This window comes from Strix aluco, chromosome 28 (genome assembly GCF_031877795.1).
Source record: "Strix aluco isolate bStrAlu1 chromosome 28, bStrAlu1.hap1, whole genome shotgun sequence".
Lineage (NCBI taxonomy): Eukaryota > Metazoa > Chordata > Aves > Strigiformes > Strigidae > Strix > Strix aluco.
The window spans coordinates 6,037,915-6,051,163 of record NC_133958.1 but is presented as its reverse complement, the minus strand read 5'-3'; the positions used below and the strand labels follow the sequence as shown (position 1 = coordinate 6,051,163).

Sequence of the window (13,249 nt, the reverse complement as noted above, 5' to 3'; positions counted from 1 at the left end):
TCAGGAAATGACACTTCCTAGGGCTTGATTCTGCATTCTCTTTTCAAATGAAACTGCTGAACTTCAACTTTCTCTCCAACTCACGTGTTATTTTCCTATTCAATTTATGCAAACTGTATCTCATCTAGGAACTTCCGTAACATTCTCTTCTATGTGAGCTGTACAATACATTATCAAGATATTCCTACATTGATCCCAGCAATGCAGCATGCCCTGTAGGAAGGTATCCAGTCTTGATTCAAAGACAGGAGTTGGAAAATCCACCCATCCTCTGGGCAGTTTGTTTCAGTGACTATTAATCACTTCCCACTTTTGAAAATGCATGCCTTGCTTCTTACTTGAGTTTGCTTGACTTGGAACTCTAGTTATTAGCTTTTGTTATGCCTATCTTTTCCAGATTAAAGGAGATTTTTTTATACTGGTTGTGAAGCTACTTAGGCACCTTAATTGAGCCAAACACCCCATCCTCTTCCTGTTATGCTAAACAGACTGAACTCTGCATCTCTTCCTCTAAAGCACTTTTTCCTGACTTTGAACCATTCCTGCACCTCATTTCCACGTGTCCTCAATTCAACAGCTCTCTCAAAATGTCATGATATTTCAAAAGAGATGCCTATAATATTCTGCTCACCTCTTGCCCCACCTCCACTGCATTCCAAGGTAAATTTGTGTTTGTGCTCCCAGCAATCACCTCCCTCTGAAGCTTCTGCTTTCAGAAACACATCTAATAGCTTCAGCTAGGCAGAAGAAGGGGATCTGACAGGACAGTTGAAATGCCTGATATTTTTGGCACAGAGGAGTGGCTTCACTTTCCTCCCTTTGCCATATGCCAACATGACCAAGTACAAGTTACAAATTTTCTCCCCAGGATGAAAAAACATGTAAGAAATTGAAACAGCTAACAATTACGTGATTGCCAGACTTGGCAAGACTTAAAGACAGGTATATCTGGCAAAGCTAGCTTACTATGCAATTTACGTGGAAACATTTTTTTTAATTGATCACAACGGAAAACATTTTATCATGAACATTCCAGCATGAAAGCTTCATTACTACAACTTGGTTTATAACTCCCATTAATTAGTTACACAGCACTGCTTGCCTTTACTTTCAGATCTCCTACATTTCCCCTAAGTGTTCAGGGAATCAAAGTGAAATATCTCAGAGAAATAAGGATACTCACTCTCCCAGAAAAAGGATTTCTGTGCAAACACTTCCTTTATCCTGAAGCAAAAAGTCTCGTAGGAATGTAGTGACACTCTCCAGAGTGATATTACCACAGACAACAATATAGCTACAGGAAGAGATCAAGCAAGATTTATCACTTTGAAAATAGTAGAATGGTTGTTGCAAAGCTGACATTGTAGGAAACTACACACCTGCTTATAGTATATTAATCCCAGAAATGCAGAAGACAGTTTGTGTCTTTGGTTTGATGGAAATTTCATCCATCATGACTATGTACTTCAGGAGTTATTTTGGAAAGGAAGAGGAACTGTGTTAGAAGCAGTGAATGGTAGACATTCCAAAGACAAAGAGTCACAGAAGGAACTTTGTAAGACCTGGTTAAAGCTGTACCTGCCCAGTCCTGTGAGTAGCAAAAAAACCCAACAAAACAACACAAAAAAACCCCAAAACCCACAAAAATCCCCCCAAATCCCAACAAAACCAAACCACACCTACACCAGAAAACCCACACCACCACCACCACCACCACTGAAATAGGTCTCTTCAGTCTCTAAGTTAGGCTATCATGTCAGGTAGGTTATCTTCCTTTGAAAATAAAGCCCATGCTGAACAGTGCTGTTGACAAGGTTTATTCAAGATAGTCTTGAGGTAAGGATCAACCAAGAGCAAGTTTCAGGATTTCATTTAAGTTACTACAGGAAACTTTATTTAGCTTTGTATTTCTTCTGAGCTGGTTCCCAGCCTAGTCACTGACCTGATTTCTATTTTCCAAGACAAATAGCAACCATACTTACTTTTTCCCACTCACCACTTCATAGGAGGATTTGTAATTTTTACGGCTTTCAACAATTTCCACAACTTCAGGGATAAAGTTTGCAAATAGTACCTAAGACATCAAGAAAAATCATCTCAGAGCCAATTCTGTCTCTCCTAACCATGATAAATTTGCAAGAGCTTAAATTATGTGGAACAACAATGAGAAATTTACTTCAAATTCCTAAAAATTACTGGCAGGAATATAAAACTGTATGATGTAGTGATAATGGATTTATGCCATTGGTACCTTGGACTAATTTTGTCCAGTATTTTGGCTCTTGCCAGTATTTGCAGCCACAGGAAGAAATACTAGAAGCCCTGCCAGCTCTTAGAAGAGAAAATTACTCTATAGCCATGCCAGTAAATACTTAAGGTGAAGACTCTCTTTCCTCACAGATATCTAATCTCTACTGCAGCCCTGCAAACATCAAATTCTTGGTGACACTGCTGTTCGCTGTCTCTAGCTGCCATTTTCAGAAAAGAAATACAGGTTTCTTACCAAACCACCAATAATGAAGAAAATATTGAAAGTTTGACCCAAAGTTGTTTGGACCACAACATCACCATAGCCAACGGTGGACATAGTCATCATTACTAGGTACATGCATTTGAAATAGCTGAGGGACTGGGAATTTGCAGGCTGAACCCAAGGATCTCCATTGTTTTCTACCTGCCCGGGGGTGGGAAAAAAGAAAAGAAGAGAGAAGTTTAACTTGGTTTTGGTCTCAGTCCGTCTCCAATTGGCAATTATTTCATTAAAAAGTTAGCACTGTTTTAGTTATTACAGACGTGATTCATTACTAGGGGGAGATGGAGGGTATTGCATCAGCAGAACCACACCTGGTAACACATGCAAGTAAACTGCACTGGCTCGAGTCATGCTTTGTCCTTGCACAACAAGAATGCTGCATTTTTTAGGAAAAAACATATACCCAAAGGTCCCATGACAATACTGATTGAAGGTGACGAGGAAGGATGTGCAGCTGGTTATACATACCAGGTGAATAAATCCTGCAGCTGTGAGCCAGGTGCTGATAAATACAGCAAAGAGCTTGGAGATCTTGATTGAATAACTGGAGATAGAAAGGGAAAATTCTCAGGACATTTAAAATGTAACATAATCTTTGCCAGAGTTAAAATTTCCTACATGACCCTACTCCACTCAACAAAGCTCCTCTCTTCTCTAGTGAGTGTAAGATTACACACCAAGGATTTAGGATTAGAAAAATCTTCCTACATCCAGCACTTTCTGTCACAGGCAACATGTCAAGTAATCCCATTTTTAACATTTATCAATCTCTAAAACCTTTAAGTTTTCTTGCATTTATATTTTCCACTCACTTCCCCACCACCAGAGTTTCACTGAGCTGATAGTTATACAATTTTTTGTCATTTCCAGTGCAACATTATTGATAGTCCTTTTTTTCCATACGCAACACTGGTATTTTCCTTTATTACCCAAGTCAAGCCAAAATACACACATCAGGGAGAACGTTAGGCTTCCAAGTGTACTTGGCCAGGCTTTAACTTACTTGTTCTTTGTGATCCTGAGGAACTGTAGGATTCGCGGGAGTTCTAACAACCTAAGTGCTCTCAAAAAACGCAAACCTGCAGGAAAGTGAGAAAGTCAGAGGAGAAGGAAAAAATCTGTCTAGAAGTAGAGTGTCTCTACATATTCAGATATGTTTAAGTATGCATGATTTGTTTTCCACATATATAAATACATGGAAAACATATTTGTGGATCCTACATCAAACCTGGCGAGAGAGGATAACATTGCTCAGTATTCAGAGCCTTTATGTCACTGGATTTCCACCTATGTCCTCCAAGGAAACCTTGAATTATGAGAAAAATTAAGAATTGCAGTTCCTTTGAGCTGTAACCTGAAGGCTTAAGGGACATACAGGTCCACAAGGCTGTAGACCCCAGAGCATGCAGGGAAGCCCTTCACGAAACCCAGGGATCCATCTTTGCTTCCCTGCTGGGTAACTCCTCATCCAGCTGGTCAGGAACAGTGATTGCTGAGACACTAAAAGCCAGGCAGACAGGTAAACAGAATGGAGAGAGACTTGGGTAAATTACAAGCCCCCCAAAATTAAAGGAGTTTTTGCCAACAAGGTACCATTTTGTTCCCAAAGAACAGTTTTCATACTAGTGGTCAAAGCATTTGTGAATTAAAATAAACTTGAAGAGAGTCTTAATGTAAAATGCAGAACAACATGGATGGAAAGCAGGATCTCCAAGTCTTACTTACCAAGCCAATTCCTCTTTAAATAATAGGAAACAAAAACTGGAGGGATCGTGAAGAAATCCACAAGAGAATTCAGCTGAAGCCAGAACCTCAGTTTGTCATCTGCTGCCACAAACTAAAGATGAATAACATCAAAAAGCATCAGTGCTGTGTGATCATGGGTCTCATCAGAGCAAGGTGGCAGCTCTCTGAGGAGACCCATTTTTGCAGTCTGCTTCCTCCTCTATTGTTTTGGCTCCTGGGGACACCCCCTCAACGTTCCTGTTTTGTTTCACAAGGCTTGGGCTGGAGCCCCAAGAGCACAAAATGGGTTGGGCCCAGAGGTACAGTGATGCTCTCTTTCTCTTCTGCCCCTTTCATCTTTTTTCTGGGGTGCCTTTCTCTGCGGCACTGCAGAATCAGTAACAATGAATTACAAAACCAAAGGGCAGGGCCAAGACCACATCCTCATTACATCAATCTATAACAGGGAATATCCTGTTTTCTAGTGACTTAAGACAAAAATTCTGAAGTCAAAAGCTACAATCAAAATGTATTTCACACCAGAGCAACTAATGTAATTTTAGCAACAGATGGCACAGAGCTATACAGTTTGTTCAGGAGAAGCTGAAGAGAGACCTGACTAATTCATTCAGTGGTTTAAAGACATGGAGGAAGACAGACAAGGCTAACGTGTGAGCTGGGAAATGCTGCAGAAATGCTGGAAATAACCAGATTCCAAAGGGAGAAAATGAAGAAATTACAAGAAAAGGTGAAAAACCAGAGTGGCTCTGAGTTAAGCTAAGGCAATCAAGCATTGTACTACAGAGCACCTATTATCCACACAGGTAAACTGCTCCCAAATATACTTTTTAACTCAACTTTCTCATAAAGTGCCCTTACCCGTAATCCAAAGTAAAGGACGAAGAAAACATTGAGGGCTTTATCTACATAAAGGATGCTGTCTGGAAAGGAGATCTTGAATTCCTCTGCTCTAATTGGGAAACAGACATCACAGCCGGTGGAGGGAAGGGCAAAAAAAGAAAACAAAACCAAACAATAGAGTTGCTATAAAGTGACATTTGGTTTGGGTTTTTATTATGAAATAATCACTAAAATGAAGTTTAAATGTATTCACAATTTTGTGCAATTTAAATCTCTACTTCCTGAGTTAGGCAGAATAAATGACTGTTCATATCAGGTTTTCATTAGCAAGCATGTTAACACATGACATTATTTATCTGTTGTGCAAATAGACTGGAAAGATTTGGTTTCATATGTTTGGAGAGTGCTTGTGCAAATCCTTCTGTTGACCTCTTTGGGAAAACAGTTTTAACCTTCTCCTGTAGACCAGTATGCTCTTCTGCACCCAGCCTGGCCAGCAGGAGAGAGCCCAGTTGAGCATGGCCTTCGACCTGCGAGGGAGCAGCTGGGGCACTGACAGTTTCCATCAAAATCTGCCACGTTAGCTTACAACACCAATGTGAATTTTCTAGGCCAGACTCACTGACCTTGCATGAAACAGGCCAAGTGCTCAAGGTGTAACAGTGCAGCCTGATGCAAGTGATAGAATCTGGCAGTAGGAAGCTGGGGGATGAGCTTTTCCCCCTGGCACCACCTGTCTGACAGTGTCTGAAGAGCTTGCAGGCCCCAGGCACCCTCACTGGCACATCGCCTGCACCAGGCTGACCAGTGCAGCACTTACGAGCCCTCTGAGGCTCCTCTTCCTCCACCCGTGCGGGGGATATTTTGAAAGCAGAAACACAAAGTAGTCCCACAGGTCAGCTCAGGTGAACATCTACTCCCACCTACAGGTGTAATGCTATTCATGGAAAGAACTCTCTGTAAATAGGATTAACTGCCTGTTTATTCCTTAAAAAACCAACAATTTCGCTTCTGAAGCTATGCCTAGATGTTTGTCAGATTTATAATGTCTTGGGATTAAACACAAGATTGGATTGCTCTTGATGTATAATTCTGCTTCTCAGGTTTACCTCTGCTGACTGAATGCAGTTCAGAGTGCTCCACAGCTTTTATATTTTATTTATTTCGTTTTATGATTCCATTTTATTTTTCCAGTGTTGTGCACCAGTCCAAGCAAAGAACTGAGAACAATGCTCTGGCATATTAAATCAATCAAAGGGGTTTACATATTAATGTCTTTTTACCCCTTAGCACATACTCAAAATATATGTATTCAGGTGAAGACTGGTAGAGGCTACAGTGTGATTTCCTACTCAGTTTCGTTATTTTATTCCCATCAAATTGTTTACCGAAGGCTGGATTTTATAGAAGAGCTCCATTCCCATTTAGGCACCAAAAATAGATGGCGAAACTTTCAAAAGAGCTTTGGGTAGTGGGTGGTGAGCTTTATTAAAAGTCTAGCATTCTCTAAACATTGCAATAGCAACAGCTGGGCTTTGAAAGCTTTTGAAAATGTCTGTATCAAAACAGCTGCTGGACCCTTTTGCAAAAGCTTTGGACATCTGTCCCTCAGTTCTTCTGAAAATCCAGACTTGAAGGTATACACACAAAAAAACCTACATACAGTGAAACCTTAACAGCTGTAACAAAGATACAAACCACAATTTTTGCCTTCTGGCTGCACTGTGTAGTTCCACACACTACTGAGGCTGCTGCTCCCCTGCAGTTATGGCCAAGGTTTGCTCTGCTGGCCTCAGTAACCCCTGTACAGAACTGGCACCTCGAAGGGGGAGTATGTACGTGGCAGCCCGCAGAGCTCAAGGGCCCCTCATAGCTCAGTGCCCAGAGGCTCCTTGGGCTCGTATCTGTGGCCACAAACCAGCTCTTAGAAACACATCAGCTTGGCAGGTTGTTTCTACAGTTTGTTCAAAGAAGCTTTTTGGATAAACATCAGTAATCTACTTACTCAGCAAGATTGACAAAATAAATGATGAGTGAGCCAATATTCAGAAGAAACACCAGTATCACCTGAAAGCACAGGCATGAACAAGGATGTTATGAGGCTTACTCTGGTAGTAACACAGCTTCCATCTAAAACAAGCACACATCTAACACACCACTTCCGTTTTTCTATGACTTAGAGGAGAAGCAGAAGGAATAAAATTCAGTTACCTACACTCTGCAGCAGTCCCTAGACAGAGGTTTTAGTTAGGCATACGCACAATGAACTAAAATCTCACCCAATGTAAGTCAACACTGTCGCGTTAATTTGCTACTGTGGAGGGCTGGATGCAGCTGACCACGTGCCCAGTTCCCTGGCTGCCACTGTGAGAGGCCAGGGAATCAAACCCATGGGACTAGTTGCTCCTTCACTTGCAGCCACCAAAATCTAATACACAAAAGGATGCTCAGATTGAAAAAAAGGCAGTTAAGGTCCACGGAGATGTGTCATTGGCATATTCTATTTTGGTGGATAAAGACAGCACTCTTGTCCTTTGGATATGCATTTAAAATAACAAAAATCATTACCACCAATAGGGTTATAATCAGTTCCCATTGAAGCAGTAAGCCACCAAGCAAGTCGTCAGTGCTGAATCAGGGTGATTCAATTACCCAGAAGATAGAGATTGTGCAGCCAGACCCACAGGCTGCCCACAGCCAGATCTAGGGAGCCATCAGACGGCAAGTTTCAGTAATTTACATAACCTTTCCTGCTTAGAAACTTGCCAAATCATCTTCCCAGGCCAAACACATTTGTATTAGGAAAAAGCGTGACCTAGATCACATGAGCTGCAAAACATGACATATACTTGTGTTTTCACTGGATGTTCTCATAAGAACAGACATGCCTCACCACTTGCGTTAGAAGAGAAAACCTGTGCTAACCGATCTATACTTACCAGTACACACCCCATAGATGTTTGAGCTGATAGCATCATTTCTACCTGCATAGAGAAGACTCTTATCCAGTAGACTGACTTCTGTTTCCTTTTGTGTGGCCAGACATCTTTGTCCTGACAGAGGAACAAATAGAATGTTAACCTTGACTGTTTCCCAAGATGGCTAAAGCCAACACATCCAGCCACCACATCTGGATGGGACTGAAAGTAAGAGAGTGGTGGGATATATTTTCCTTCAGTTAAGCTAAAGCGTAGCCTTATCTTCCCAGAACTCGCTGAGGGCATGCGGTGCAGACACATACTGTGATATACAGATGCAGTCACATTTCTTCTCTACTGGTTGCACCCATGAACATTGATTCTCATCACCTTAAAGCAGTTACCTCATAGCCTGAGCCTGAAAGGCACAGCATGCTCTGGTGCTAATAACACCTCTCTACTAATCTCCCCACCCTTTCCCACCTTATGCCAGGTGTGAATTCATTTACTTAGTTCTGACCATGTAAAACATTTCGCTAGCGTATACCCTGGAATATCTCAGTTCCAATGTTCTATTTTAACATGGCCTGTTACCTCTTTTAACATATGCCAGTAACAGCCCCAGGTAAAACTTAAATTTACTGTAGAGCTTCAGCTAATTCTCATTAGCTTTTGCTATGAGGTAGGATTCTGTCCTTTTCCTTGTCCTAACTATTAATAACTGTAACAACTAACACAGACTATTCAATGACAGAAAACCTGTAAACACCTACCAGAAAAAAAAAAAAAAAAAGACTCATGCTGCTTGTAATGTGAGATACTGTGCCGGCCTCTCTTCTTTTACACTCAGTTTCCCAGGCACCAGAATCTGTAAAGAGCTAACACTGAAGCACTAAACCCCACCTCTGCTCAGCAGCCAAAAGAACAGCAGAGAATCAGATTAATTTAACATTTTGGCAAACAGAGATGCCTACAGTTTGCCAGCTGCACAGGTGTTCCCTTCATTTTCTGCCCACACAATCCAGGTAAGCTGATGAGAATGTCAAGCCCTCCCTGGGAAGTGATGGAGTGAAACAGCCTTCAGCAGTTGTTGGAGGCAACATGAAGTGACACAAAGAAAGAGCTCTTCAGTCCTGCAAATTATGTTGTAACCAGGTATACAAGTGACCTGGATATGTCACATGAACCATCCTGGTGATATCCTTGGGAGCTGCTAATACCTTCTCAAAAATTCCACCATGCACACAGGGAGGACTGGGGTCAAAGATCATAGATCTTCTGCTGGTGGATTTGTTTTCAGCATGCTTAATCCCATCCTTGTCCAGTCTGTTTGGACCATATGAAAAAGGTTATTCTACAATACTAAAAAACAACTTAAGACAATTTTTCCAATAGTTGCAGGTTACAGAGTGGGGAGTTACAGTCTTGAGAGACAGCTTGACCAGGTCCATGTACTCCTCATTTCTGTTACGATCTCTGCCTTGGTGTTTAATTACCTATGTGTATGGAATACTGTGTGTTTGCACATATTAGCTTGTGTGTTTAAGAATCAGAGGCTGTATGCAAATGTGGGTTGAAGATGCAAGCATTATAGTCCTCTTGTGTGCATCTGTGTTTATCTACATGATCCGTAGGTGCTGAGGTTTCTGTATGGATATGTTTGTGCTGCTAGCAATATCTACATTGGTGAAAACTACTTTGTCCCCTCCTCTTAAAAGGGGAAAGGCAGTAGCACCCAAAAGCACTAACCTGTTAATCAGCTCAAAGACAAAAGTAAACCTTTTCATGAACATGCCACATTTATTGCACTATAACAGAAGATACTTTCTAAGCTAGCACTCCATCCACACCAAGTGTAATTCTTGCATTCTCACATCAACACACAAAATATGAGCCATTTCAAAAAGATCTTGCCCTTACCTTTTTCATCCAGATCCTCTCTATGCTGAATCCATAAGCATACCTAGCCAACCTGAAAGCTAGTATGGTAAACAGGCCTCCCAAGAAAAGAAACAAAGATGGTATAATAAAAGCCAACTGAAAGGACGGTGCACAGATGAGGTTAAATTTCCCTGCCATGTTAGGAATCACTTTGTCCTGCCTTCTTCCTCCTCAGCTTCCTTAGCTGCTTGGTCCTGACCTTCTGGAATACTCGTTGCTTTTGTGACACCGCAGTGACCTCAGCACCAGGCTGTGCACTGGCCACACTGACAGGCTGGGATACTGAGAGGGACCCTCTCTGCAGTGGAAGGGTTTCAATAGATGTTCTAATTTAGAACTATCTTTTTAGTGACATTACGAAGGTCCCTCCTCTCTGGAATATCTCGGTTTATAAAACTGGCTCTCACTGTATACAGAGTCACTTTATAAACGTAATAGAGAGCCGTGAGGTCTCACCCACAGCACTCAAGACTCATCCCTTTAGCCCCCATTTCACGCTTCCTTTCAAGAGCTGCAACACGCACATACAGCAGCACTCTCTTGGGAATCTCCACTCAACTGTTGGACTGAGTCCTTCTACTGCTCCAAACCAAACACAAGCAAGATGCCCTGACACTGAAAGAGTAGCTGTGATGCTAAGAGCTGCAATAGCAGTGTAACAGGATAAACAAAATGAGTCAGACCAAAGATGCACTTAGCCTGGTATTTTGTCTCTGTAATTGCCCAGTTGTCAGTGGTGAAGTACAGTGTGACCTCTCCCCTGCTGCCTTTATTTCACCAGCTCACCCTCTTTCTTTTTCTACTTTAATAAACTCTTAACCAGAAGAATTTAACCCAGCTAAGTCACAGTTTCTAATGATATGAAAATAAGGAAGCAAGGATAAATGTGCTCTTGTGCCCACAGGCGGCAGCATTTCCTTGGAGTTAGGCTCTCTGCGCACCGCACCAGTATGTAAAACCAATTTGCTTCCCAGCATCACTGCAGCCTTGGACAAAGAGAAAAACAACGCAGAACAGCACAGCAAGCCACCTCCCAGAAACTGCTCAGTAAAAGCAACAGCTCATCTTGTACCATGCAGGCCTAGCTGTCCCATCCACAGCTGGTGGGGTAGCAATGACGATGCCACCAGTGCACACAGTATCTTTCCCCCTTTCTATTGAAACAGAATGTCATCAAAAGCTTTAGGTCTAGTCAAGAGTTTTGAAGTCTTTTACGAGCACTGCAGATGAATAATGCAATCAGACTCTTCTTCATGCAATCAGGACAGCTGAGTAGGGAAGTAGTGATTTTGCTTGAATTGGGAAAAACATGTGCCCATAGGAAAAAAAAAAAAAAAAAAAGGAAAAGAAAAAAACAGGAAAAGAATGGTGAAATAACAGCCCAGCACATAGTTAGCGGGGAGGCAAAGAATATGCTATTGTAGCCTTTAAATACAGCAATATTTAATGTCTGTCCTCCCCTTTCCTCCCTTGCTGAGCATCAGAGGGGATGATGTGCAACTGGAACCAGTAGGGCCTTTTGAATGGTGAGGGTGGTCCCGGGGACAGCCTGCCAGCTGACAAGAGTCATTACGGGTGTTTTCATGGAGACTAATATGACAAAATTGCAATCAGCTCATCTAAGGCTCCAGGATGCCTGAGCCAGGGACAGGAAGATTTTTAAGTAAGTTCCCAAAGGGAGAAGGGGTGGGAAGAGGGAGGTGGAGAAAAGAAGGTTCCCTCTCCCCGTGACCGAAGGACAGCAATAATACCCCCCTCACGCTGCAGATACCCCCATGTCAGCAATGAAGTATTTACCTGCAGGACTGTAGTCTGGGGACAGGAATTCACCCAGATGACAAAGGGACGTGACACCAGCCAGTGCAACTTCTGCTCCGCGTCTAGCGCTCCCTTAACACACTTCTCCCCCCGGTCCCTGCTTGGCCCAAGCTCTCCTCTCCCTCCCCTTCGTTGCTGTGGGGAGGTTTTGACGGCAGATGGCAGCCTTTGCCCGGGCGTTGCTGCTGAGCCAGGCCTGGAGGCGAATCAGCTCACCCTAACTCCCAGTTGATTTCTCACAGTCCAGCTGTCCCCAGAGCAGAAACAGGTCATTCGCAAATCACAGCCCCTCAGCAGGAGTACAGAGCTGCAAAAAGAAAGTGATTTATTAGCATGCAGTGGCACACTGCCCTGTCTGCACTGACAGAGACATAGACCAGGAACGGGAGCACGCAACAGAGAGAGGACTTTAATTTGACTCAGTGGTAGTTTAGGCTGCACTGATGCATACATTTGGAGTTAAATACAGAGTGGAAATCCACCAAGAGGCCTCATGTACTGCTCATTTCTGGCACAAAAATAGCGTTACTGATATTCAGAGTCTTTGTGAACATGAGGACGTTCACACCTGTCTCCTGACAGAAACAGGTTGGTGCTATCAATATTTACAGGTAGGAAAACTGAATGAGAAAAAATTAAGGCCTCAAAGGAATACCAGCAGGATACCAGGAACCTGATTTCATCATTTTCTGGCACAGAAGTGTTTTAAGCTGCTTCCCTCTGCAGCCCCACCGCTGCAACATGGCAGCATGATGCTCAGCTGCTGCCTCCAAGAGGAACGTTCAGTGCCCACTGTGACACATCGTTTAGCTTAGTCTCTAATCAGTAGAATGAAATTATGCTTTTCATCAGAGCGCATTATGGATCTCCTAAATTAGGCTAGTGTTCTGGATTTTCCTAATTTGTTACTCTGACAGTTAATTCTTCCAATAGCTAATTATCTTACCCTGAAAACACATGTACTTTTTTTCCAACTCTTGTGCTAGCTCCAGCTTCCAATTGAAAGCTGAATCCTGACCTTCCAGCCAAATTTCACTGTATATTTTTCTGCTGGCTAGTGGAGCCATCTGTTATAAGAAGTCATCTTCTCTGTATTTGTGCTCGCACATTGTGATGGAGTCTCCTCTTTATTTCCTCTTTGATAGCCTAAATGGATCAAGCTCCTTACATCTTTCACTAGAAAGATGTCTCCCAGACTCTGAATCATTTATACGTCTCTTTTATGAACCCTTCCAATTTTTCAACATCCTCTTTGATCTGCAGACACCAGACTCCGAATCACTATCCCAGTGAAGATCTGGTTAATGGGGGTGGATGGAGTGGTAAGCTTATTACATTAGATCTGTGAAAGGAAAGATTTGATTTTAAAGCGCACCAGTTTGACTGAGAGGAAAGAAGGATAACAGAGGCATTGAATTGGGGAGACATTTCCCGAAAGGATTAAACTTCTGTC

The 13,249-nt window shown here is 42.4% G+C and overlaps 1 protein-coding gene across 1 annotated transcript in view; it reads right to left on the bottom strand.

Moving 5' to 3' along the window:
- Positions 1-10,116, bottom strand: part of KCNU1 (potassium calcium-activated channel subfamily U member 1) — a 201,110-nt gene extending 190,994 nt beyond the window's left edge. Inside the window, exons 1-10 of the mRNA XM_074808175.1 lie at positions 9,952-10,116; positions 8,059-8,172; positions 7,125-7,186; positions 5,138-5,228; positions 4,259-4,370; positions 3,537-3,612; positions 3,002-3,077; positions 2,504-2,674; positions 1,983-2,074; positions 1,184-1,294 (exon numbers count right to left, since the gene is read on the bottom strand). Coding sequence (XP_074664276.1) covers positions 1,184-1,294; positions 1,983-2,074; positions 2,504-2,674; positions 3,002-3,077; positions 3,537-3,612; positions 4,259-4,370; positions 5,138-5,228; positions 7,125-7,186; positions 8,059-8,172; positions 9,952-10,116 — 1,070 coding nt within the window. The remainder of the gene's footprint in view (positions 1-1,183; positions 1,295-1,982; positions 2,075-2,503; positions 2,675-3,001; positions 3,078-3,536; positions 3,613-4,258; positions 4,371-5,137; positions 5,229-7,124; positions 7,187-8,058; positions 8,173-9,951) is intronic.
- Between the last annotated feature and the right edge of the window lie 3,133 nt (positions 10,117-13,249).